The sequence below is a fragment of the Rhamphochromis sp. 'chilingali' genome (genome assembly GCF_963969265.1).
Source record: "Rhamphochromis sp. 'chilingali' genome assembly, chromosome: 19".
In the NCBI taxonomy this organism is placed as follows: domain Eukaryota; kingdom Metazoa; phylum Chordata; class Actinopteri; order Cichliformes; family Cichlidae; genus Rhamphochromis; species Rhamphochromis sp. 'chilingali'.
Genome location: NC_137946.1, coordinates 15,581,761 through 15,609,100, shown reverse-complemented (window position 1 = coordinate 15,609,100; position 27,340 = coordinate 15,581,761). Strand labels below are relative to the sequence as shown.

The following is a 27,340-nucleotide window of genomic DNA, read 5'->3' as shown; positions in this document are numbered from 1 at the left end:
AAATATGTTTATGTGGTTTCCATGGTTTTTGCATCTTCTTTAAGTGCGCGTCATTCCATCTCGGATTTGGACAAGACTGGTAAGCTCTCAACTTGCTCTCCGTCTGATATGATCAGGGTTTTTTGTGTGTTTTCTTGAGGTTTTGCGACGCTGCGTGTTAAAGGCCTAGCAGCCGTCATTTAGCCAATGTGAGCCACTCTGTAAGAGCAGGTGGGAGGGAACAGCTGCTTCTGTTGTAAACGTGCTTCCGACTTGGAAATTTCCTCGGTCGAGTGGGTTATCTGGCATTTCCCCTCTTGAGTTTTCTAAACACTAATTTTTGTCGATATTTTAAGTTTGTTAGTTGGACAGAGTTAAATTAGATGTCGAAAGTTACTCTTGTCTACTGGTGTTTGTTATTTAAAAGGAATCTGACAAGATGATTCAAATAAAAACAAACGGTCAAAAACTAATATTTGGCTCTCACTTATGCTAGTCTGTTTTTGAATGTAAACAAATCATCCAATCTAACACAATTTCTGATACTTGTTTGCTGGAAGTTTAGGCGATGGTATGAGGGCAGTGTTTAATATAGCGTTATTTAACTATAAGCTATAAGAGACTTAGAGCTTTTTATTGTCATTGTGCAGTTTTTTGCACAGCGAAATTGGGTATAATCTGTTAATGTGGCTTTTGTATTTAGTTGTTGTTGTCCAAACTCACTGTACTGCTACCTAACCAGTGTAGGATTGATGTAGTATTTAAGTTTTCTTTCCCTTTCCCTTTTTCCAAAATAACAATGAGTTGTTGTTGTTTTTTTTGTTTTGTTTTGTTTTCAGTTCATAAACGTATGTGTCTATGTTCCTAATGCAGCTATGAACAATGACCATAGTTGACAGATCTTCACAAAAGTCTGACCACGAGTCAGCCGGACTCGGACCTGGAGCTGCTGTGTACAACAGTACACCCTCCTCTGAGGACCAGCCCAAGGACCAAGGGGCTGGTCCTCAGAGTACACCCTCCTCTGAGGACCAGCCCAAGGACCAAGGTCAGAGCAAAGCCTGGCTTTTTTTCAAAATGTCTTTTTAAGCTGTTTGAAGATTTTTATTGTCAGACAGAATAGTTTTCCAACCAGTTTTAGCAAATATGGAACCACACTTTTTAGCCATTATTTACCCATATTTGTCAGAATTGGTTTTAGTAACGTACAGCTAATCTTTTTGCTTCTGCTTTCACACAAGTTTGACAACTGCTTTTGTGGGTGTTGTGTTGCTGCTTCCCTTCTCCGTTCATTCATCCAGTTATGTAATGCATCCAGCTTTGCATGATCAGTCACTTCAGCTCGTGATGCAATTGCTGTTTTTATATAAAGACCGGCAGCCCAACTTGTTTAGCAGAAACAAAGGAGAAGGCAAATTGTCCTATCTTTCTTCCTGAGGCTGTTTAGGAGTTTTTCACAGTGGCCAGAATCACATTATATAACTGTTAATAGTTGTAGCTATTACTGTGATGTCCTGACATGACTTTGCCATGTGCCAGTGTGTGGTTGTATAAGTAAGGTGGCATTAAATTATCTCCTTTTTAAAATGTATTGAAACAGATTTTTAGTAATAATTGTGGCTCTGTGTGTCAGTGATCAGCAGTGGCGATGGAATTGACTTGCCCCAGAAGGTGCTGTTCTCACCAGATCGGCTCAGCCTAAATTGGGCCCAGGTTCACCTCATTGGTGCAGGCCTCCAGAACATGGGGAACACCTGCTTCCTCAACTCAGCCCTGCAGTGTCTCAGCTACACCCCTCCTTTAGCAAACTACATGCTGACGCGGGAGCACTCCAAAACATGTAAGTTTATTTCACCAACAGTGGTGTTACGCAGTCCTGCGCTGATTCTCACATTGTATCACTCCTTACTCACTCAGTATTTTGTCTCTGTCTCTGCTGCAGGTCATGAGCCAGGGTTCTGTATGATGTGTACCATGCAAAACCACATCATTCAGGTTTTTACCAACTCTGGGAATGTCATTAAGCCCATTGGTGTACTCAATGAGCTTGGGTGTAAGTGGATGACTGTTGTTGCTGTGCTCTGTGCAAAGTGTTTACCTATATTTTAATGATAGGAGGCGCTGTGTGACTGTTTACCTTTTGTAATTTTGGAGGGAAATAATCTGGAGGGATTTTGAATTCTGTTTTTAAATAAGTGTAAACTTGCATTTAACTGTGGTATCCTTTACAATAATTCACCTCCTGCTTTGTTTTTTGGTTCTGTTTTTCCTCGTTCCCCTCACACAGGGATTGCAAACCACTTCTGCTATGGAAGCCAGGAAGATGCTCATGAATTCCTGCGGTGCACAGTGGATGCTATGCAAAGGTCCTGCTTACCTGGAACCAAGTGAGTGTCATTTTACATTGCATGCATTCTAAACAAGTTAAACACACAAAAATATTTTTACTTGGGCTTGACAGTGTTTGCACTTTATTATGTAGTAAGATCCATAATTAGCTACGTAGAGGTAACACCGTGACAGTAGGAGAATATGAAATAAATCCTTTATCCTGTTTTTCAGGAAGTGCAGTTTATACTAGTTCCTTTTAACTATTAATGCTTCAATTGCTGAGAGTATTTTTCAGAAATGCAGATTCCTCAGTCTCTTGCCTGACTGACACCTCAGTTTACATACTAGGCAAGCCACTTGATATAATACCTCATTATTATATCAAGTTTTTTAATGAACTTGACTGCTCCAACACAGAAAGTATTCTTACACTGGGTGTGGTAGCTTGTTTTGGTAACAGGGCTTGAAAAGATCAGAAGCGGCTTAAACGTGTAGTAAAACAGGTGTCTGGGATTATGGCAGAGAGCTGCCAGACTTAGTGTCTAGTATAGATTTCTTCTGAGGCAACAGGGTAAGCAGTGTGAGCAGGAGCACTCAACCCCTCAGGTCATCTCTTATTCACCCTAATGGCATTAGTGCTATTATTGCAGCAGCAAAATTCAGAAAATCCAGGTTTTTCTATGTGTTACTATAGAGCTTCGAAGTCTATGTGCACATTTAACCAAAACTACACGTTTAACAGATGCACTGGGCTGAGTGTTGTGCTTCTTGTTAGACTCCTAAAAATAATTTATTAATTCATTTATTTTTTTAAGAACCTAAAGTGTCAATTCTCATCAAATCAATTCTTCCCGTGTAGCAGCAGATGGCCTCTTAAGTAATTAATCGTGCTCCAATTCCTCCTATTGTCTTTTCTGCTACTTGAATACTGTAAAGTGATTGTCTGGTTCCAAAATGCTAAAAAATAAATGGTCAGTCAGTTAATTGTTGCACTGTCCTTATTAGTTAACTTTTGTGCTTTATCTTTTTATTATAGATTGGACAGGCAAACGCAGGCAACCTCTTTCATCCATCAAGTGTTTGGCGGGTACCTAAGATCCAGAGGTAAGTCACTGTTTTTTAAGGTTTGATTTATTTTTCTTTTATTTGTCTTTTTATGTCTTACAGCTTGTGTGATACTCATAGCACTGATTTCTGTTTCAGTTAAATGTTTAAACTGCAAAGCTGTCTCAGATACATTTGACCCTTTTCTGGATATCACTCTGGAAATTAAGGTAATTGGACAACATTCAAAGTGACGTTGCTACTATGTATTCTCTGCATTATGGAGTGTGAGGTTTTTCCTCTCTCTCTCTGTTCATATAGACTGCTCCAAATGTCTCCAAAGCTCTGGAGCAGTTTGTCAAGCCAGAACAGCTGGGTGGCGAAAATGCTTATAAATGCACCAAGTAAGTCAAATCAAATCAAATCAAATCAAATCAAATCACTTTTTATTGTCACATCACATGTGCAGGCACACTGGCACAGCACATGCGAGTGAAATTCTTGTGTGCGAGCCCCACAAGCAACAGAGATGTGCAAACACAACAACACAAACGAGCAAAATACAAGAATGGCCAACCTGAAACTAATAAATATATGTACAATATATAATAGTGTATGCATTTCTGGATGTGTATACTAAATATTTTCCTACGTGTGTGTGTGTGTGTGTGTGTGTGTGTGTGTGTGTGTGTGTGTGTGTGTGTATACACATTTTTACAAATTAAATAGTAAAAAAATAAAATAAAATAATAATAATAATAAAATATATAAAATATACAGAGTTGAATATGTGCAAAGAGATGCCAAACCATGATGAGTTTTAGTGTTTAGGTGTGATTTTTGTCAACAAGCTGAATGTTTGTTTCCTTCAGGTGCAACAAAATGGTAACGGCCTCAAAAAGATTTACAATCCATCGCAGCGCCAATGTGCTCACCATCTCACTCAAACGCTTTGCAGACTTCAGTGGAGGCAAAATCACAAAGGCAAATGGCCAATAGTGTCTGCTTAAGTCATAAAGATACATGACAGATGCTTTGTTTTATTATAAAACAGGATATTTGCATGTAATGTTTGAATTTTGTTGTTTGGTGGTCATCAGGATGTGAAGTATTTGGAGCATCTGGATCTGCGGCCCTTCATGTCGCAGTCCCACGGGGAGCCCCAGCTCTACAGGCTGTATGCTGTGCTGGTTCACTCTGGATTGAGTTGTCATACTGGACACTATTTCTGCTATATTAAGGTACTGGCTGTGCCCGAATCTGTTTGAATGCTGCTGTTGCGTAGTACAAACAAACAAACACCATAAACAACACATTTCAGCAGAAAACTACTTTGTATGCATTGAAAGAAAGAAAAAAAAGACCCCTATATAACCATAAGATTCTTCTTTTTAGCTCAAATTCAATTCAGAAACTGAATCTGCTGTGTCACATCTCTCTCATTCTGTCTCACAGGCCAGCAATGAGCAGTGGTTTCAGATGAATGACTCGTCCGTGTCAGTCAGTGACATTAGCACTGTTCTCAACCAGCAGGCCTATGTCCTCTTCTACATCAAGTGAGTAAACATCGGTATTTTTAAACATTCTAGGCTTATTCCTTCAGTAGAACTTTTCCCATCATTATTTAATAATGTAGACATGTTTATTCTCACTTTTCTTGTAGAAAATGTATTATTATAACCTAATGTTATAATGTTGATGCTTTGTCATGGTTAATATTCTTTTTTCCATGTCATCAGGTGCACAGATGTGGGAAAAACTGGGGACTACAGCCACTTGAACCATAACGCTGGCATATCTGGTCAGGCATCTCCCCAGCCGGTGGTGAGCCCAGGCACCATCGCCACCATGCCTCACAACAGTGTTGGCTTCATAGGTCCCCAGCTGCCACCACACATGAACAAGGTACTTCCTCACCTGAGGGTACTGATAATGTTGTTGTTTTTGTTAAACCCAGTGTTTCATGCAAAATACATTTGTACCTTTCAATTGTGTCTGTTTGAAAAGAATGAAATGATATCATATATTCCTTATTGGCCTACATTTGTACAAAATTCCAAATTATATACACAAAGTCATAGAAATCACTGCTCCAATTGGTCATAATGATTTTAATATTCTCTTTTTCCATAACAATGAAATACGCCTTGGACAAATATGACACGTCAATATTTCATTAGTGTTGTCACATCACATCCTGTAAGCATCGTCTGTCTGTGTCCTTTCTCTGGAAATTAATATTTCCAGCCAATATAGGCAATCCATCAACATGGCTGGAGAGTTGGTAGTTATATACAGTCTGTATAAGTGTGGTTAATCCAATGAAGATTTGTAAGGAGATGGCAGTTACTGTGAATTTACAGCAGTTACACAGTGATTAGTAATAAACAGAGCCAGTGAGAGTGAGTGGATATAAGAAAGTCAGTGACTCAGGTGTGTCGATTGGTTCTGTTTGTGAGACTGGAGGAGACGTAGAAATCTTTTGTTTTAAATCTTAGTTAGGAAGATTCCTGTTTGAAAACAAGCACTTTTTGTGAGAAATACAAGAAGTACATCTGCAGAAAGCACACAGTTACATTCTGTCCATCATGTGGACAAAATCGAAAATGTTGAGCATTGAAAAACTGAGAACGTTGGGCAAGTTCAAAATACGTGTTTGTAAGAACGAAAAACCAAATTGTTCCTAAAATAGTTATGGAAAGTCACTGTTGTATGTCTGTGTTCTACATGTTTATCTGATGGAAAATAAAGGTGCTATTGTTTTATTGCAGTTTCTTGACAATTCTGAGTGGATTTACACAGTATGGGTCAAAATGACCCGCAACAAAATCAATGTCACTTTTTTGTTTTTCAACATAATACAAGGGTTAATTTCCAAAACTTCCATATGATCTTCAATTTGTAGCAGATCCACTATCACACAGCAGCTGGAGCAGTTTCAAATGGAGGTCAGTCCACTGCTGCCACCTGTGGCCAAATACCATAGCCCACTACTAGATTAACTTGCTATGATGACATTGAGTAGAGGCTGAGTGGCTGCACTTACCCCTGGTACATCCAAATCTACCCACAAACATGTTGAAAGATGCAATGGCAGCAATGTGGCTTGTCAACACTGAAAACAATCAGTAAGCAAAGACAACAGGGATCACTTTTTTCTGTTTATTTAACATGCACAACATTTGTAGTCGCCTTCTGCACAGGGGAAGTCCACACACACTGTGTGGTACCACTTTCCACAGAAGGTGCATTCAATCTACAAGACTGAATGAGAAAGTCAGGGTCATTGTCTGACTGTTTATTACTAATCACTGTGTAACTGCTGTACATTCACAGTAACTGCCATCTCCTTACAAATGTTTATTAGATTAACCACACTTATACAGACTGTATATAACAACCAACTCTAAAATGTTTGTTCGCAGAGAAAAGACACAGACTACGGTAACGACATGTGATGTTACAAAACTAGTGAAATATTAGTGTCATTTCATTCATTTCAAAGGTTTATTTGCATGACGCACAAACAGACACAATTGAAAGGTACAAATGTATTGTGCATGAAACGAATTCAGACGTGCTGCAGATGTGTGTCACAAGTTGATCTGGCTGTAGGCTGTGGCACTTGGCCAGTGGTGGCACTGGTTGACTCGAGTCCATGTTAGTGCACACAAAGTAAATTGCTCGCTTTAGTTGTGAAGCAAAAACGCTGAATTCGGAGAAACAAACCGTGTGAGGGGAACGATAACGACAACAAGAGTCTCCCGATCGTTTACTCTTGTTGTCCTGTGAACAACATCGGCATGGTGTTAATTGTTTGCTGTTTTCGCGATCGCGTCGCGCATGAGGATAACCCTAGGTAAACTCGCCACATTTTTAAACATTTTGTTGTTCAACAGCATCAAGACTGACGGAGTGTGTTTGAGATAACCTCACAAGTGTCACAGATGACACATTTGGCGTTTTTTTGCTAGTCTGTAGGTAGCAGCTCCTGAAACGGAAGTCTGCCACACATCTGTTCGACTAACGCCAGTTGATCTAAACGCCAGTAGATCTGGAACACCGGCAGCCTCGCCTCTGTCAGTGCGCCTCAGGGCGGCTGTGGCTACAATTTAGCTTGCCATCACCAGTGTGTGTGAATGGGTGGATGACTGAACGTGTAAAGTGCTTTGGGGTCCTTAGGGACTAAGTAAAGCGCTATACAAATACAGGCCATTTACTTAATGCTGAAATCTAATCTATTGTATTAAATGGGTATGCTTGTAGTTTGGGTAATTTTGTTATGTCAACAAGTTCTGTTTTAAAACTTAATCTCTTGTTAACTGTTCAGATTGCTGAGGTGATTGATGATCGACCTGAGGAAGTGAAACAGATGGAAGTTTTTAGGACCAGCAACAGATGGAAAGCAATTGGAGGTAAATAAGAAGTCACAGAAGTAGGAGGGATTTGTGCAATATTAAGTTAAGACTGTTGTTTACTATAGTTTTACTTCCTCTCCTAAAAGTGGATCAAAATGATGACACAGAGGAAGGAAATGGAAAAGAACATCAAAATACAGAGGCTGGCTCATTAAGCAGAGGTCGACATGACTCACCCGAGTTGTCTTCAAAGAGAAGAGGACAGGATTCTCCTGTCAAAAAGACCCGGCATGACTCTCCAGACATCTCTCCACCAAAGAGAAGTCGGAAGTACTCTCCGGATGTCTCTCCTCACAGGACAAGACGTCACGACTCTCCTGATGTCTCTCCTCCCAGGACTAGACCTCACGACTCTCCAGATGTCTCTCCTCCCAAGAGAAGACGCCACGACTGTCCAGATGTCTCTCCTCCCAGGACTAGACCTCACGACTCTCCAGATGTCTCTCCTCCCAGGAGAAGACGTCATGACTCTCCAGATGTCTCTCCTCCCAGGACTAGACCTCACGACTCTCCAGATGTCTCTCCTCCCAGGAGAAGACGTCATGACTCTCCAGATGTCTCTCCTCCCAGGACTAGACCTCATGACTCTCCAGATGTCTCTCCTCCCAAGAGAAGACGTCACGACTCTCCTGTTGTCTCTCCTCCCAAGAGAAGACGTCATGACTCTCCAGATGTCTCTCCTCACAGGACTAGACCTCACGACTCTCCAGATGTCTCTCCTCCCAGGAGAAGACGTCACGACTCTCCTGATGTCTCTCCTCACAGGACTAGACCTCACGACTCTCCAGATGTCTCTCCTCCCAGGAGAAGACGTCATGACTCTCCAGATGTCTCTCCTCCCAGGACTAGACATCACAACTCTCCAGATGTCTCTCCTCCCAAGAGAAGACGTCACGACTCTCCTGATGTCTCTCCTCCCAGGAGAAGACGTCATGACTCTCCAGATGTCTCTCCTCCCAAGAGAAGACGTCACGACTCTCCAGATGTCTCTCCTCCCAGGAGAAGACGCCATGACTCCCCAGACTTGTCACCACCAAGACAGTGTTCAGGAAAGTCAGAAAAAATGCAAAGTAAAGGTCAGTGATCCATTTAAATTGTAAAGTGGAATCTGGTGTGGCATATGAATAAAAGTAAAAAGCAGAGACCCATTTAACATGAGTTTTGAATTGAAATTTATTTTAAAGACATAGCTTGATCTAATAATAAATCTTTAATTTTTGTTCAAAAGGCATTACAAAATGAAAATTAACAAATTAACTGTGTCTTTGTCAGATTCAGCCTCCAACAAAAGCAAGCTCAGCTCATCCTTGTTAAGTAAAAAACGCTCACCGGATCCTCATCGGTCAGCGGTGGCTAAGAAGGGTCAGAATAGACATGATTCAGACTCGGATCCGTCTCCCCCGAGGAAAAGGCCCCTGAAGGGAAACGCCTCAGACTCCGACCAATCTCCCCCAAGGAGGCCCTCAAAAACTAAACGGGGCTCAGACTCTGACCAGTCTCCACCCAGGGGGCAGCCACCGAGTAGAAGGGACTCGGATGGAGATTTGTCACCACCTCGTAGGCCAGGCCAGTCACAGGTAAGCAGACTGTGTTGGAACAAAGATTAATGTCAAATCTGATTTCACTCAAATGTTATATTTTTCAATTGTCTTTTTTTTTTTTATAACCAGGGCCAAAGGATGCTATCTGGTGGAAAGGCAGGCCTGGTTTCTGTGGACATTTTAAGGAAAGAGCAAAAGGAGAACAGACGCAGAGAAAAACACAATCAGCCACTTGAAGGTTTCATCAACTTTTCTCTCTTAAGATTTTTTTACACCCATTGATTGAAGAGCTTCATACAGCTTTGCATCTCATTTCAGCTTATCATCTATATTGTCGTATTTTATTTAGTCCTAAAATTAAATAATGAAGTTTCTACATACTTACCCATTCATCCCCTTTGACCAGATGAATCGCGTAACGCTCAGGCGATTTTCAGAGACAAAAGTGGCAAAAGCAGGGATCTGAATTCAGAGAGAAATGAACAGAAAAAGAAAGCTGGTGAAAAAGCGGCAACAGACAAGAAATACGCTCAGTGGGGAAAACGGTAAATGTGCATGATCATTTCAAATATCACAGTTTATGTGATTATATCCACATAAAAAATTATAAAAGTGGTTCAATGGTTTATGTTAAAATGTATGTATAGGTTGGCACAGATCCAGATGCATCACCAGAAACTTAAGGAAGCGCTGCGCGAAGCCCTTAAGCCACTTGAGGATCTTGACCGCATGTTGAGAGAACAGGAAAGAGAAGGCGATCCTATGGCTGCAATGCTCAGGCGTAAAAAGGACCGTGGCACAAAAACACAAGATGTTTAACATTACATATGTTTTATTTTATTTATGACTTTATTTTATTTCACCAGGTCAATCCTTGTAAGAAGCTTTTAAATAGCAGCAGTTTTGTTTTTGCTACTGTTTGTATTTTTATTTATTTGTATGTTTGTTTTGAGTTTTTGTAGAGAAACCTCGATATAAAGGCCCTGCTCCACCTCCAAACCGGTTCAATATTCCACCGGGGTACCGCTGGGACGGAGTTGACAGGTAGAGTTTGTGCATCGGTGACAGAGGAAAACTGTTGAGGACAGAACTGTAGTTTAATATTGAATGTTTTTAATACACACATCAGTTTGTCATTTTGCACATTAATGGTAAAGAAATTGTGATCATTTTTTTCCACGTCTATATTAAATTTGCGCCTAATTGAATGGATTGTCTTTGGCCTTTTAGCTTGTCGTATCATAATTAATAGGGTTATTTTATTTGTGTCTTGCAGGTCAAATGGTTTTGAACAGAAACGCTACCAGAGGATAAAAAGGGGCGAACCACCAACAGTGGCAGGTAAAGTCCTGCTGCTCCTTCATACCAGCAACAGATAAAGTTACTTATGCTCTCAAATCCTCCACTGTCAGCTTTAATCATCTAAATTAGTGTTTGCAAAAAAAGCTCAGTGGCAAAGGAAAAAAAGAAAGAAAGTTCAAACACTGAAAAGAGTAAAACAGAAATAGAAACAATGTCCTAGTCAAGAAATAACAAAAGGATTCAAAATTACCGTCATTATTTCTGATCTCGCTTTAATCTCGGTGCACATCACTAAATAAACAGACAGAAATAAAACTTTGTTTTGTTGTCACAAAAATCAGGTCTGTGTGAATGATTAATTGTCACTGTCATTAAGCATATTTTATAGAATTTATATGCAAAGTAAACAAGCTGTGAAAAAGAGACCTAACTGGAAAGATTTCAGAAACTGTGAAACTTGTAAAATATGTGTACACACACACACACACACACACACACACACACACACACACACACACACACACACACACACACACACACACACACACGTAGGAAAATATTTAGTATACACATCCAGAAATGCATATACTATTATATATTGTACATATATTTATTAGTTTCAGATGTAGCCATTCTTGTGTTTTGCTTGTTTACATTATTGTATTTTGCACAACTCTGTTGCTTGTGAAGCTCGCACACAAGAATTTCACTCACATGTGCTGTACCAATGTACCTGCACATGTGATGTGACAATAAAAGTGATTTGATTTGATTTGATTTGATTTAACTGGAATCACTCCAAAGTAGTGGGTTAAAAAAGGGGAACAAGAGTCAACAGTCTACGTTTCACCCTTTTTAGGATTCCTCCTCTACCCGGACACACCTGCTAAGATGGAGACCACATCACGTGAGGCTTTCTGCTTCAGGCCTATCCCAGACCAAGATCCAGGCAAAGGTCAACAGACTTGGCTCACCCTAGAGAGTAAACTCATCATGTCTGTATAAAGATAAGACTCATTTATGATGGCACGCAAGGCTGTGGCTTTCTGTTCAGTGCATGTGTGTGTCTTGGAAATGGTTTGGGCAGTGTGCTATGAGTGAGAAGGCAGAGATGGTAGAGATTATAAAGGTGATTTTGTGATTAAAGCTTAGATTAAAAAAAACCCCTACACTGCCATTAAACTGAAAAACACTGTAATAAAGTATTTAATACCTCAAATAGAACATAAGAAAGACCATATAAGGTTAAATGTGAAAATGCTGTTATAGACACAGAGCATCTGGAGGAGTGATATTGTTTTCTCTGCTGTGCAGTGAAATTCCTGCCACTCTTACTCACAGACACAGGATTGGATTGCCCTCAGCAGTAATTATTTGTGTATGTGTTCCCGTGTCCTTCACACAGCTCTGCGACATCCAAAGCAAATGATTTATATTCATAAGAACATTTCATCTCATTTATGTATAAAGTATTATTCTCTCAAGATTAAAATGAAAAAAGCAAATAGTGTAATACATGTAGTATGATCAAGAAAGTTTATTTATGGAAAGTGTGATTACTGTTGATGAAATTCTGCCTTTAGCAAAGTTCTGATTACCCTTCAGCAGGCTGTAACACACAACAGGAATCTCACCATTCTCCTCCTGCATCCTCATGATAAACAGGAAGAGGAAACAGACGCGAGGACAGAGAAGTGAGAGGGAATGAGCAAGAAGGCAACCGTGATCACATGTCAGCAGCAGCAAAAAACGAACAGGAAACAGCCCAGATGCAGTCTCAGTATCAGAAAGACTTCCCTCCCCCATCCTCCTGCCACAGGAGGCGGACACCTGCTTTCCCGCAGCCTGACAACATTGGCATTAACCCTGCGTTCAGGTGAGAGCAGGTTTATCATCATCACAGTGTCCTTCATGTAGGGAGCAGCTACTCTGTGTCTGCGTGCTCTGATTCTTCTGATTCACAGGATCAACTTCAGCACGGTCCAAAGAGAGACTTACCCAGGCTGGCCCATCGTGAATGTCGGGTACGGTGGAAGGCAAAGACCAGCTAAGCATGACTTCTAAGCGGCAGTGGAAATCATCTTGCATGTTTGCATACATGCATGATTAATATTAAATGTCAAAGTCATATTTAACAAATGCTTGAAATTTGTCTTGTCCCAGCATGTATTCCCAATAATCATACAGTAATAAACACAAACCAGTGGAAAAAAGCCTCAGTTTTCAGTGTGTTTGACGTATATGTGTTTGCACTAACTTCATTGTCTCTTCGTATAAATAACACTACAATTGACAGCTTACTACTCAGAACATACTTGGAAATAAAAGTCAGTTCTGCCTCTTGTTTTTTTCTGGTACATTAGAGAATTACCTTTTAATGAAATAAGAGATTCATTTCCCGTCATCTTTCATATTGATGACTTCAGAAATACTTGTGCACAGTTTAAGAATCCACCCAGTGACCCATAACCGAAAGCTGATTGACCTCACTGGGCAGGACCGAGGATCAGATGGCTGAGTAAGAGCTGAGTAAGCATTTGATTCAAATTCCTGAGTTGCATGTATATGGAAAAAGGAGTAAATGTGTTTGAATACTGAGTTTTCTTCCCTCAAGTATAAATCTTGCACAACACATCATTACCAACTCTGAAAACAGGGGTCACATGAGGCTACACTGGAAAACTACCCAACTTGGGAAATCTTAAACATGTTGCAACACTTTGACAAACAGTAACACCTTAGATTTCAAAACAATGACGAATTTTATTGTTTATGATATAATCTGATTTAAATTTTTTAAAAAGAAATGGGGCTGACAATGTGCTCTTAAACTTATGCTTTTTTAAAAACAAAACAAAACTGCAAACTCATTTTACATTGCGAGTCACATATAGCCTTTGACCTTGAGTGGGCCGGACCAGCGAAACTTCCCTTTCTGTCAGTGAAAAGAAGTTTAACTATGCATTTAATCCCTGGAATATCTTAATATCAGAAAAAGAAATGCAGTTTTGTTTGTCTCAGTTTATCTACATGATAAACAACATTCTGTAGTAAATGGGGAAAAAAGTCTGTTGGGACTTAAATTGCAAGAAATAAAATTTGAATTGTATATGTGGGGTAATAATATTTATGATAACTGTATAAAAATACAGTTCCGATTTCCCAAAGCAATCCAATTGGACTCTTAAGCAGTGATTCTGGCTGCTGGCGCTCATGTTTGACATGATGGATGTAAGTCTCATTTGGCTGGACACCACCCGTATTGTAATTTTTTCGCTAGAATAAAGAGTTGTAAAAAAAAAAAAAAACCCCAACAAAACACAACAACCCTACTTTGTCATTCCTGAGACTTCCCTGAGAAGAACTGAATATGACAGCCACAGGCAGAGTCCTGATTACCATACAGTACAATCTGAAGAATATCAGCATACAAAAAAGTAACCTTTCACACAAACAGTTATCCAAGTCACACACTCATTCACTGTCCTCCTTTGAAAGCTGAAGTGCAGCCACATGCTTCATCTCCGGTCCCGGTGCCTGCTCCTGTCTCCGTGCCTGCGGTCATCCCACTCTCGGCCTCTGTCCCGGTCATCTCTCCTTCCTCTGTTGCCCCACTCTGCTGTTCTGTGTCGGTCCCGATCGTCTCTGGCTCTCCCGCTTGGTCTGTCCCACTCCCTCCCTCCACCACCACCACCTCGTTCCTGCACCGGGTCTACCCCGAGATTGATGGGTTTACGGAAAGGCCTGTCCCTGCCGCCGAACCGCAGCTGTCCGGATTCCTTTTTCCCTCCAAGCCCGCCGCCGAGCCGCCGCGGCACCCATCCTTTAAGAGTCCTCTCTTGCTCAAAATCCACGAACACTTCATGCTGGTCGACCACCAGCTTGTTGGCGTCCCGGCGGGCCCGGACCACAGATCGCTCCTCTTTGTACTCAATGAAGGCATATCCTTTGGAGAAACCCGTGACAATGTCCCGGACCAGCCGGAGCCGCTGGATGTCTCCGTACTTAGAGAACACTTTGTGTAGTTTATCTTCGGTGGTCTGTGGGTTCAAGCGGGACACAAAAAGCGTGAGCAGTGGGTCTCCAACGACGCCTTTGTTGGGCTTGTACCGGGCACCCATGGCCCTCCAGACCGCTCGATCATGGGGTTCCACGTCTGTGCCGTCGATGCTACCAGCTTTCAGCGGGTCGTACACCTTCGCTATCGGACTCCAGTCAGCCATTTTAAACTAGAACGATGGCACAGGAGACTGGCGGGCTTTACAAACAGTTTTCAGGGCTAATATTTCTCTGCATTAGTCGCCAATTACGCGTTAAACCACACCAGTACCGCTGAATCTATTCACTCTTCCAAGTGCATCAACAAAAACATTCCGTAATGAAACGGGGTCCAGTGTGTCACATTTTAAAGTCCCCCTACTCGCCCGACTAAGGATACTAGAGTTCCGCTGTGCTAAGATACTTAGACCAACTTAAAACTTAAATTAAAAATAGATAACGTAGATTAATTATAGCATCGGTCGACAAATTTGCAAGTATGAAGTAAGGTTAATTATTATTAATAATAAATAATACTTTTTATAAAAATAAAAAGTTTATAAATAAAACTTTTTATTCATTGCACAATACTGTCACTTTAAATTTTTATTTTATTTTATATAATTACACCATAATCAATAGCATAGATAGTGACAGATTAAAGGCAATAGCATTGTTGTGTTATTAAGCCATTGGTCTAGCATGTGCAACCAGGACACCGATTCCTTGATTCTACAAATCATTCTTCCATAATTCTTTTTGATAGTGCTGGTGGAAAGTGCCTTAAAACTTTTACAGATGTTAGACTGAATCGGACATTGCTAGAAAAAATATTAGAGCCCAACCTGATTCCCTCACTGTGAGAGTCACAGCATCCTGTCAGTGTATGTACTCCCTGATTAATATGGCAAGGAATGGCTTATTTGAATGCCGCTTTTTTCACATCTCTGTAGGTCAGTCTTTTTTAGCTACACCACAGAACTCTCAAATGTGCATTTATCTTGTACACAAAACCCTCACAGCTATACCATACCATCGACAGTCAGCTGTGGACACTCTCTTTCAGCATTTGGTTGCTGTGCACTACGTTTCATTTTGGAGTCATGAGGGACATGTCTCTATTTCTATGTCCAGGACCAAAATATGTTGGTTGTAACAAGCGGTTATTTGAGTTACTGTTGCCTAATAAAATGGGTGGTAAGTGTATAAAATTATCTAAAAAGACTGAATGTCAAATGCTATCCAAGTTACAGGTGCCTGAACACTCTTGGGACAATGCATTACAAAAACATTCTTTAATAAAACACTGAAACCACAACAGCTTCTGCTCCACGGTGAATAACTTCTTACAAAAATTGTGAACATGCTTCACTTCATTTTTCTGTACAGTTCCATCTGATACACATGGTACAGTATCAAAAGGGTTTGGAAAGGTGAAACAAATTCTTCTATGTAGTTTATTTAAAAAAGAACTTTTGCTGCGTAGATGCATCTAGTCTTGTTGTTCTAACAGCATAACAATTATACATAAAGGTTGAGAAGGTGTGCTCTTTAGCTCTGCTCCAGATTCATCATTTTCTGAAAGCCTTTACATATCCTCCACACTCCATTTATAGGCCGCTTCCTGCACAGCCTTTTTATCTGCCATCCTCTGGTAGCGTTTCTGTTCAAAACCATTTGACCTGCAAGACACAAATAAAATAACCCTATTAATTATGATACGACAAGCTAAAAGGCCAAAGACAATCCATTCAATTAGGCGCAAATTTAATATAGACGTGGAAAAAAATGATCACAATTTCTTTACCATTAATGTGCAAAATGACAAACTGATGTGTGTATTAAAAACATTCAATATTAAACTACAGTTCTGTCCTCAACGGTTTTCCTCTGTCACCGATGCACAAACTCTACCTGTCAACTCCGTCCCAGCGGTACCCCGGTGGAATATTGAACCGGTTTGGAGGTGGAGCAGGGCCTTTATATCGAGGTTTCTCTACAAAAATCAAAACAAACATACAAATAAATAAAAATACAAACAGTAGCAAAAGCAAAACTGCTGCTATTTAAAAGCTTCTTACAAGGATTGACCTGGTGAAATAAAATAAAGTCATAAATAAAATAAAACATATGTAATGTTAAACATCTTGTGTTTTTGTGCCACGGTCCTTTTTACGCCTGAGCATTGCAGCCATAGGATCGCCTTCTCTTTCCTGTTCTCTCAACATGCGGTCAAGATCCTCAAGTGGCTTAAGGGCTTCGCGCAGCGCTTCCTTAAGTTTCTGGTGATGCATCTGGATCTGTGCCAACCTATACATACATTTTAACATAAACCATTGAACCACTTTTATAATTTTTTATGTGGATATAATCACATAAACTGTGATATTTGAAATGATCATGCACATTTACCCTTTTCCCCACTGAGCGTATTTCTTGTCTGTTGCCGCTTTTTCACCAGCTTTCTTTTTCTGTTCATTTCTCTCTGAATCCAGATCCCTGCTTTTGCCACTTTTGTCTCTGAAAATCGTCTGAGCGTTACGCGATTCATCTGGTCAAAGGGGATGAATGGGTAAGTATGTAGAAACTTCATTATTTAATTTTAGGACTAAATAAAATACGACAATATAGATGATAAGCTGAAATGAGATGCAAAGCTGTATGAAGCTCTTCAATCAATGGGTGTAAAAAAATCTTAAGAGAGAAAAGTTGATGAAACCTTCAAGTGGCTGATTGTGTTTTTCTCTGCGTCTGTTCTCCTTTTGCTCTTTCCTTAAAATGTCCACAGAAACCAGGCCTGCCTTTCCACCAGATAGCATCCTTTGGCCCTGGTTATAAAAAAAAAAGAAGACAATTGAAAAATATAACATTTGAGTGAAATCAGATTTGACATTAATCTTTGTTCCAACACAGTCTGCTTACCTGTGACTGGCCTGGCCTACGAGGTGGTGACAAATCTCCATCCGAGTCCCTTCCACTCGGTGGCTGCCCCCTGGGTGGAGACTGGTCAGAGTCTGAGCCCCGTTTAGTTTTTGAGGGCCTCCTTGGGGGAGATTGGTCGGAGTCTGAGGCGTTTCCCTTCAGGGGCCTTTTCCTCGGGGGAGACGGATCCGAGTCTGAATCATGTCTATTCTGACCCTTCTTAGCCACCGCTGACTGATGAGGATCCGGTGAGCGTTTTTTACTTAACAAGGATGAGCTGAGCTTGCTTTTGTTGGAGGCTGAATCTGACAAAGACACAGTTAATTTGTTAATTTTCATTTTGTAATGCCTTTTGAACAAAAATTAAAGATTTATTATTAGATCAAGCTATGTCTTTAAAATAAATTTCAATTCAAAACTCATGTTAAATGGGTCTCTGCTTTTTACTTTTATTCATATGCCACACCAGATTCCACTTTACAATTTAAATGGATCACTCACCTTTACTTTGCATTTTTTCTGACTTTCCTGAACACTGTCTTGGTGGTGACAAGTCTGGGGAGTCATGGCGTCTTCTCCTGGGAGGAGAGACATCTGGAGAGTCGTGACGTCTTCTCTTGGGAGGAGAGACATCTGGAGAGTTGTGATGTCTAGTCCTGGGAGGAGAGACATCTGGAGAGTCATGACGTCTTCTCCTGGGAGGAGAGACATCTGGAGAGTCGTGAGGTCTAGTCCTGTGAGGAGAGACATCAGGAGAGTCGTGACGTCTTCTCCTGGGAGGAGAGACATCTGGAGAGTCGTGAGGTCTAGTCCTGTGAGGAGAGACATCTGGAGAGTCATGACGTCTTCTCTTGGGAGGAGAGACAACAGGAGAGTCGTGACGTCTTCTCTTGGGAGGAGAGACATCTGGAGAGTCATGAGGTCTAGTCCTGGGAGGAGAGACATCTGGAGAGTCGTGACGTCTTGTCCTGTGAGGAGAGACATCCGGAGAGTACTTCCGACTTCTCTTTGGTGGAGAGATGTCTGGAGAGTCATGCCGGGTCTTTTTGACAGGAGAATCCTGTCCTCTTCTCTTTGAAGACAACTCGGGTGAGTCATGTCGACCTCTGCTTAATGAGCCAGCCTCTGTATTTTGATGTTCTTTTCCATTTCCTTCCTCTGTGTCATCATTTTGATTCACTTTTAGGAGAGGAAGTAAAACTATAGTAAACAACAGTCTTAACTTAATATTGCACAAATCCCCCCCTACTTCTGTGACTTCTTATTTACCTCCAATTGCTTTCCATCTGTTGCTGGTCCTAAAAACTTCCATCTGTTTCACTTCCTCAGGTCGATCATCAATCACCTCAGCAATCTGAACAGTTAACAAGAGATTAAGTTTTAAAACAGAACTTGTTGACATAACAAAATTACCCAAACTACAAGCATACCCATTTAATACAATAGATTAGATTTCAGCATTAAGTAAATGGCCTGTATTTGTATAGCGCTTTACTTAGTCCCTAAGGACCCCAAAGCACTTTACACGTTCAGTCATCCACCCATTCACACACACTGGTGATGGCAAGCTAAATTGTAGCCACAGCCGCCCTGAGGCGCACTGACAGAGGCGAGGCTGCCGGTGTTCCAGATCTACTGGCGTTTAGATCAACTGGCGTTAGTCGAACAGATGTGTGGCAGACTTCCGTTTCAGGAGCTGCTACCTACAGACTAGCAAAAAAACGCCAAATGTGTCATCTGTGACACTTGTGAGGTTATCTCAAACACACTCCGTCAGTCTTGATGCTGTTGAACAACAAAATGTTTAAAAATGTGGCGAGTTTACCTAGGGTTATCCTCATGCGCGACGCGATCGCGAAAACAGCAAACAATTAACACCATGCCGATGTTGTTCACAGGACAACAAGAGTAAACGATCGGGAGACTCTTGTTGTCGTTATCGTTCCCCTCACACGGTTTGTTTCTCCGAATTCAGCGTTTTTGCTTCACAACTAAAGCGAGCAGTTTACTTTGTGTGCACTAACATGGACTCGAGTCAACCAGTGCCACCACTGGCCAAGTGCCACAGCCTACAGCCAGATCAACTTGTGACACACATCTGCAGCACGTCTGAATTCGTTTCATGCACAATACATTTGTACCTTTCAATTGTGTCTGTTTGTGCGTCATGCAAATAAACCTTTGAAATGAATGAAATGACACTAATATTTCACTAGTTTTGTAACATCACATGTCGTTACCGTAGTCTGTGTCTTTTCTCTGCGAACAAACATTTTAGAGTTGGTTGTTATATACAGTCTGTATAAGTGTGGTTAATCTAATAAACATTTGTAAGGAGATGGCAGTTACTGTGAATGTACAGCAGTTACACAGTGATTAGTAATAAACAGTCAGACAATGACCCTGACTTTCTCATTCAGTCTTGTAGATTGAATGCACCTTCTGTGGAAAGTGGTACCACACAGTGTGTGTGGACTTCCCCTGTGCAGAAGGCGACTACAAATGTTGTGCATGTTAAATAAACAGAAAAAAGTGATCCCTGTTGTCTTTGCTTACTGATTGTTTTCAGTGTTGACAAGCCACATTGCTGCCATTGCATCTTTCAACATGTTTGTGGGTAGATTTGGATGTACCAGGGGTAAGTGCAGCCACTCAGCCTCTACTCAATGTCATCATAGCAAGTTAATCTAGTAGTAGGCTATGGTAGGCTTGGTACTTGGCCACAGGTGGCAGCAGTGGACTGACCTCCATTTGAAACTGCTCCAGCTGCTGTGTGATAGTGGATCTGCTACAAATTGAAGATCATATGGAAGTTTTGGAAATTAACCCTTGTATTATGTTGAAAAACAAAAAAGTGACATTGATTTTGTTGCGGGTCATTTTGACCCATACTGTGTAAATCCACTCAGAATTGTCAAGAAACTGCAATAAAACAATAGCACCTTTATTTTCCATCAGATAAACATGTAGAACACAGACATACAACAGTGACTTTCCATAACTATTTTAGGAACAATTTGGTTTTTCGTTCTTACAAACACGTATTTTGAACTTGCCCAACGTTCTCAGTTTTTCAATGCTCAACATTTTCGATTTTGTCCACATGATGGACAGAATGTAACTGTGTGCTTTCTGCAGATGTACTTCTTGTATTTCTCACAAAAAGTGCTTGTTTTCAAACAGGAATCTTCCTAACTAAGATTTAAAACAAAAGATTTCTACGTCTCCTCCAGTCTCACAAACAGAACCAATCGACACACCTGAGTCACTGACTTTCTTATATCCACTCACTCTCACTGGCTCTGTTTATTACTAATCACTGTGTAACTGCTGTAAATTCACAGTAACTGCCATCTCCTTACAAATCTTCATTGGATTAACCACACTTATACAGACTGTATATAACTACCAACTCTCCAGCCATGTTGATGGATTGCCTATATTGGCTGGAAATATTAATTTCCAGAGAAAGGACACAGACAGACGATGCTTACAGGATGTGATGTGACAACACTAATGAAATATTGACGTGTCATATTTGTCCAAGGCGTATTTCATTGTTATGGAAAAAGAGAATATTAAAATCATTATGACCAATTGGAGCAGTGATTTCTATGACTTTGTGTATATAATTTGGAATTTTGTACAAATGTAGGCCAATAAGGAATATATGATATCATTTCATTCTTTTCAAACAGACACAATTGAAAGGTACAAATGTATTTTGCATGAAACACTGGGTTTAACAAAAACAACAACATTATCAGTACCCTCAGGTGAGGAAGTACCTTGTTCATGTGTGGTGGCAGCTGGGGACCTATGAAGCCAACACTGTTGTGAGGCATGGTGGCGATGGTGCCTGGGCTCACCACCGGCTGGGGAGATGCCTGACCAGATATGCCAGCGTTATGGTTCAAGTGGCTGTAGTCCCCAGTTTTTCCCACATCTGTGCACCTGATGACATGGAAAAAAGAATATTAACCATGACAAAGCATCAACATTATAACATTAGGTTATAATAATACATTTTCTACAAGAAAAGTGAGAATAAACATGTCTACATTATTAAATAATGATGGGAAAAGTTCTACTGAAGGAATAAGCCTAGAATGTTTAAAAATACCGATGTTTACTCACTTGATGTAGAAGAGGACATAGGCCTGCTGGTTGAGAACAGTGCTAATGTCACTGACTGACACGGACGAGTCATTCATCTGAAACCACTGCTCATTGCTGGCCTGTGAGACAGAATGAGAGAGATGTGACACAGCAGATTCAGTTTCTGAATTGAATTTGAGCTAAAAAGAAGAATCTTATGGTTATATAGGGGTCTTTTTTTTCTTTCTTTCAATGCATACAAAGTAGTTTTCTGCTGAAATGTGTTGTTTATGGTGTTTGTTTGTTTGTACTACGCAACAGCAGCATTCAAACAGATTCGGGCACAGCCAGTACCTTAATATAGCAGAAATAGTGTCCAGTATGACAACTCAATCCAGAGTGAACCAGCACAGCATACAGCCTGTAGAGCTGGGGCTCCCCGTGGGACTGCGACATGAAGGGCCGCAGATCCAGATGCTCCAAATACTTCACATCCTGATGACCACCAAACAAAAAAATTCAAACATTACATGCAAATATCCTGTTTTATAATAAAACAAAGCATCTGTCATGTATCTTTATGACTTAAGCAGACACTATTGGCCATTTGCCTTTGTGATTTTGCCTCCACTGAAGTCTGCAAAGCGTTTGAGTGAGATGGTGAGCACATTGGCGCTGCGATGGATTGTAAATCTTTTTGAGGCCGTTACCATTTTGTTGCACCTGAAGGAAACAAACATTCAGCTTGTTGACAAAAATCACACCTAAACACTAAAACTCATCATGGTTTGGCATCTCTTTGACTTACTTGGTGCATTTGTAAGCATTTTCGCCACCCAGCTGTTCTGGCTTGACAAACTGCTCCAGAGCTTTGGAGACATTTGGAGCAGTCTATATGAACAGAGAGAGAGAGGAAAAACCTCACACTCCATAATGCAGAGAATACATAGTAGCAACGTCACTTTGAATGTTGTCCAATTACCTTAATTTCCAGAGTGACATCCAGAAAAGGGTCAAATGTATCTGAGACAGCTTTGCAGTTTAAACATTTAACTGAAACAGAAATCAGTGCTATGAGTATCACACAAGCTGTAAGACATAAAAAGACAAATAAAAGAAAAATAAATCAAACCTTAAAAAACAGTGACTTACCTCTGGATCTTAGGTACCCGCCAAACACTTGATGGATGAAAGAGGTTGCCTGCGTTTGCCTGTCCAATCTATAATAAAAAGATAAAGCACAAAAGTTAACTAATAAGGACAGTGCAACAATTAACTGACTGACCATTTATTTTTTAGCATTTTGGAACCAGACAATCACTTTACAGTATTCAAGTAGCAGAAAAGACAATAGGAGGAATTGGAGCACGATTAATTACTTAAGAGGCCATCTGCTGCTACACGGGAAGAATTGATTTGATGAGAATTGACACTTTAGGTTCTTAAAAAAATAAATGAATTAATAAATTATTTTTAGGAGTCTAACAAGAAGCACAACACTCAGCCCAGTGCATCTGTTAAACGTGTAGTTTTGGTTAAATGTGCACATAGACTTCGAAGCTCTATAGTAACACATAGAAAAACCTGGATTTTCTGAATTTTGCTGCTGCAATAATAGCACTAATGCCATTAGGGTGAATAAGAGATGACCTGAGGGGTTGAGTGCTCCTGCTCACACTGCTTACCCTGTTGCCTCAGAAGAAATCTATACTAGACACTAAGTCTGGCAGCTCTCTGCCATAATCCCAGACACCTGTTTTACTACACGTTTAAGCCGCTTCTGATCTTTTCAAGCCCTGTTACCAAAACAAGCTACCACACCCAGTGTAAGAATACTTTCTGTGTTGGAGCAGTCAAGTTCATTAAAAAACTTGATATAATAATGAGGTATTATATCAAGTGGCTTGCCTAGTATGTAAACTGAGGTGTCAGTCAGGCAAGAGACTGAGGAATCTGCATTTCTGAAAAATACTCTCAGCAATTGAAGCATTAATAGTTAAAAGGAACTAGTATAAACTGCACTTCCTGAAAAACAGGATAAAGGATTTATTTCATATTCTCCTACTGTCACGGTGTTACCTCTACGTAGCTAATTATGGATCTTACTACATAATAAAGTGCAAACACTGTCAAGCCCAAGTAAAAATATTTTTGTGTGTTTAACTTGTTTAGAATGCATGCAATGTAAAATGACACTCACTTGGTTCCAGGTAAGCAGGACCTTTGCATAGCATCCACTGTGCACCGCAGGAATTCATGAGCATCTTCCTGGCTTCCATAGCAGAAGTGGTTTGCAATCCCTGTGTGAGGGGAACGAGGAAAAACAGAACCAAAAAACAAAGCAGGAGGTGAATTATTGTAAAGGATACCACAGTTAAATGCAAGTTTACACTTATTTAAAAACAGAATTCAAAATCCCTCCAGATTATTTCCCTCCAAAATTACAAAAGGTAAACAGTCACACAGCGCCTCCTATCATTAAAATATAGGTAAACACTTTGCACAGAGCACAGCAACAACAGTCATCCACTTACACCCAAGCTCATTGAGTACACCAATGGGCTTAATGACATTCCCAGAGTTGGTAAAAACCTGAATGATGTGGTTTTGCATGGTACACATCATACAGAACCCTGGCTCATGACCTGCAGCAGAGACAGAGACAAAATACTGAGTGAGTAAGGAGTGATACAATGTGAGAATCAGCGCAGGACTGCGTAACACCACTGTTGGTGAAATAAACTTACATGTTTTGGAGTGCTCCCGCGTCAGCATGTAGTTTGCTAAAGGAGGGGTGTAGCTGAGACACTGCAGGGCTGAGTTGAGGAAGCAGGTGTTCCCCATGTTCTGGAGGCCTGCACCAATGAGGTGAACCTGGGCCCAATTTAGGCTGAGCCGATCTGGTGAGAACAGCACCTTCTGGGGCAAGTCAATTCCATCGCCACTGCTGATCACTGACACACAGAGCCACAATTATTACTAAAAATCTGTTTCAATACATTTTAAAAAGGAGATAATTTAATGCCACCTTACTTATACAACCACACACTGGCACATGGCAAAGTCATGTCAGGACATCACAGTAATAGCTACAACTATTAACAGTTATATAATGTGATTCTGGCCACTGTGAAAAACTCCTAAACAGCCTCAGGAAGAAAGATAGGACAATTTGCCTTCTCCTTTGTTTCTGCTAAACAAGTTGGGCTGCCGGTCTTTATATAAAAACAGCAATTGCATCACGAGCTGAAGTGACTGATCATGCAAAGCTGGATGCATTACATAACTGGATGAATGAACGGAGAAGGGAAGCAGCAACACAACACCCACAAAAGCAGTTGTCAAACTTGTGTGAAAGCAGAAGCAAAAAGATTAGCTGTACGTTACTAAAACCAATTCTGACAAATATGGGTAAATAATGGCTAAAAAGTGTGGTTCCATATTTGCTAAAACTGGTTGGAAAACTATTCTGTCTGACAATAAAAATCTTCAAACAGCTTAAAAAGACATTTTGAAAAAAAGCCAGGCTTTGCTCTGACCTTGGTCCTTGGGCTGGTCCTCAGAGGAGGGTGTACTCTGAGGACCAGCCCCTTGGTCCTTGGGCTGGTCCTCAGAGGAGGGTGTACTCTGAGGACCAGCCCCTTGGTCCTTGGGCTGGTCCTCAGAGGAGGGTGTACTGTTGTACACAGCAGCTCCAGGTCCGAGTCCGGCTGACTCGTGGTCAGACTTTTCTGAAGATCTGTCAACTATGGTCATTGTTCATAGCTGCATTAGGAACATAGACACATACGTTTATGAACTGAAAACAAAACAAAACAAAAAAAACAACAACAACAACTCATTGTTATTTTGGAAAAAGGGAAAGGGAAAGAAAACTTAAATACTACATCAATCCTACACTGGTTAGGTAGCAGTACAGTGAGTTTGGACAACAACAACTAAATACAAAAGCCACATTAACAGATTATACCCAATTTCGCTGTGCAAAAAACTGCACAATGACAATAAAAAGCTCTAAGTCTCTTATAGCTTATAGTTAAATAACGCTATATTAAACACTGCCCTCATACCATCGCCTAAACTTTCAGCAAACAAGTATCAGAAATTGTGTTAGATTGGATGATTTGTTTACATTCAAAAACAGACTAGCATAAGTGAGAGCCAAATATTAGTTTTTGACCGTTTGTTTTTATTTGAATCATCTTGTCAGATTCCTTTTAAATAACAAACACCAGTAGACAAGAGTAACTTTCGACATCTAATTTAACTCTGTCCAACTAACAAACTTAAAATATCGACAAAAATTAGTGTTTAGAAAACTCAAGAGGGGAAATGCCAGATAACCCACTCGACCGAGGAAATTTCCAAGTCGGAAGCACGTTTACAACAGAAGCAGCTGTTCCCTCCCACCTGCTCTTACAGAGTGGCTCACATTGGCTAAATGACGGCTGCTAGGCCTTTAACACGCAGCGTCGCAAAACCTCAAGAAAACACACAAAAAACCCTGATCATATCAGACGGAGAGCAAGTTGAGAGCTTACCAGTCTTGTCGATTTCCGAGATGGACTGACGCGCACTTAAAGAAGATGCAAAAACCATGGAAACCACATAAACATATTTGTACATTAACATAAAGCTGTTGTACACACACACACACACACACACATATGAAGAGAGAGAGAGAGTATGCATAGTATGCAAACGGCTACCAAACAGCCATCATAATTCGTCATACAATGAGAACAGAACAAATCAACAATTGACAATGACTAATTAATATTAAAATCTGTAATATAATGTATTGTTTGGAGTTTAGTCCGTTACTGTTACTATTTTTACCATTTCTTCTTGGAGCAACTGTAATCCACATAATTTCCTTAGGGATTAATAAAGTATTTTGATTCTGATTGTTTCAGGATGACCTGCCATTATCCAATGACACATCTGCTTACCTGTATCTTTTGCTCGTTTCTCCTCCTCTTCTTTTCTCTTTTTTCTAAACTGAGGACCTGATGGCTTTGAACTTTTCTTGTCCATCTTCCATTGGTTTTAATTTTGCACTGCAGTATGAACACCCATCCCTCAACCCAAGGATCACCACAACATGATCTAACACACCTTTCACAGATTCACTTTGTCTAGGGTGCATTTCTGAGATTTCACACAACCCAGGATTCAAATCATGAATACATAATGGGCTTGGATTTACATCATTATGAATGAAATGCGCTCTATTTGGAAGCAGCCGCCCCCTCCTCCCCTTTCGGTTGTGTGTGAGACTTTAAATCATCAAACTGTAAATTTTAAATTGTTATTGATCCCTTTATCCCTAGTCCTAAAGTGTATATTTATTTTCTTACTCTTCTTATATATATTGTTTGTTTACTTGCACTGATGTAACTGGAGCTTAGTCGTCTCCTTGTTCAGTCTGACGTCACTAGCCGTGTCTGGACCTAAACTCTGCTGCAGGTCCATATATCAAACGATAACTATGGCATTACTAAGCGTTGAAAAACTGTCTAAAGTCTTTCATCTTTAATAAAATGATCAGCGTTCTGCTCTACCAGGTGTAACAATTGAGTTTAACATCCAGGCATCCATGAAAACGGAATTTATGACATTTAACGGAGTTAGAAGTTAGCAGGGAGTTAGCTCGCTAGCTTCTAT

General features: G+C 40.4%; 5 protein-coding genes across 6 annotated transcripts in view; 3 read left to right on the top strand and 2 right to left on the bottom strand.

Annotated features, from left to right (window-relative positions):
* The window catches only part of LOC308386820 (uncharacterized protein), a 30,798-nt gene extending 17,581 nt beyond the window's left edge, over positions 1–13,217 (top strand). The window contains exons 2-5 of one of the 2 annotated variants that reach the window (XM_080866621.1): positions 11,475–11,597; positions 12,281–12,491; positions 12,580–12,639; positions 13,058–13,217. In XM_080866621.1, coding sequence (XP_080722747.1) covers positions 11,475–11,597; positions 12,281–12,491; positions 12,580–12,639; positions 13,058–13,133 — 470 coding nt within the window. In that variant the 3' untranslated portion in view covers positions 13,134–13,217. The remainder of the gene's footprint in view (positions 1–11,474; positions 11,598–12,280; positions 12,492–12,579; positions 12,640–13,057) is intronic. The other variant, XM_080866622.1, reaches the window with a different exon arrangement.
* Positions 1–25,429, bottom strand: part of LOC308387133 (uncharacterized protein) — a gene marked incomplete at its 5' end in the record, with an annotated part of 100,033 nt that extends 74,604 nt beyond the window's left edge. Inside the window, 16 exons of the mRNA XM_080867031.1 lie at positions 17,066–17,204; positions 17,373–17,481; positions 17,576–17,880; positions 18,077–18,754; positions 18,845–18,929; positions 21,364–21,529; positions 21,713–21,813; positions 22,028–22,168; positions 22,285–22,396; positions 22,482–22,564; positions 22,656–22,726; positions 22,826–22,893; positions 23,874–23,973; positions 24,208–24,318; positions 24,421–24,627; positions 25,213–25,429. Of these exons, the coding sequence (XP_080723157.1) occupies positions 17,066–17,204; positions 17,373–17,481; positions 17,576–17,880; positions 18,077–18,754; positions 18,845–18,929; positions 21,364–21,529; positions 21,713–21,813; positions 22,028–22,168; positions 22,285–22,396; positions 22,482–22,564; positions 22,656–22,726; positions 22,826–22,893; positions 23,874–23,973; positions 24,208–24,318; positions 24,421–24,627; positions 25,213–25,429 (2,693 nt within the window). The remainder of the gene's footprint in view (positions 1–17,065; positions 17,205–17,372; positions 17,482–17,575; positions 17,881–18,076; positions 18,755–18,844; positions 18,930–21,363; positions 21,530–21,712; positions 21,814–22,027; positions 22,169–22,284; positions 22,397–22,481; positions 22,565–22,655; positions 22,727–22,825; positions 22,894–23,873; positions 23,974–24,207; positions 24,319–24,420; positions 24,628–25,212) is intronic.
* On the top strand, positions 588–8,543 carry LOC308387007 (ubiquitin carboxyl-terminal hydrolase 17-like protein 6; the record flags this gene model as incomplete). The annotated part of the gene is made up of 14 exons (XM_080866881.1): positions 588–1,027; positions 1,613–1,819; positions 1,922–2,032; positions 2,267–2,366; positions 3,347–3,414; positions 3,514–3,584; positions 3,676–3,758; positions 4,227–4,338; positions 4,455–4,595; positions 4,810–4,910; positions 5,094–5,259; positions 7,685–7,769; positions 7,859–8,211; positions 8,538–8,543. The coding sequence occupies exons 1-14, from the start codon at positions 862–864 to the stop codon at positions 8,541–8,543; spliced, it is 1,770 nt and encodes a 589-aa protein (XP_080723007.1). The 5' UTR covers positions 588–861.
* LOC308386813 (BUD13 homolog) lies at positions 8,701–10,558 on the top strand. Its single transcript, XM_080866609.1, has 5 exons — positions 8,701–8,848; positions 9,045–9,349; positions 9,443–9,551; positions 9,720–9,858; positions 9,961–10,558. Exons 1-5 carry the CDS (start codon positions 8,836–8,838, stop codon positions 10,130–10,132), a joined length of 738 nt encoding a protein of 245 aa, XP_080722735.1. The 5' UTR covers positions 8,701–8,835; the 3' UTR covers positions 10,133–10,558.
* Positions 13,922–14,981, bottom strand: LOC308386816 (U11/U12 small nuclear ribonucleoprotein 35 kDa protein-like). The gene has a single exon (XM_080866612.1). The coding sequence runs from the start codon at positions 14,836–14,838 to the stop codon at positions 14,134–14,136; it is 705 nt and encodes a 234-aa protein (XP_080722738.1). The 5' UTR covers positions 14,839–14,981; the 3' UTR covers positions 13,922–14,133.
* Positions 25,430–27,340: the final 1,911 nt, after the last annotated feature.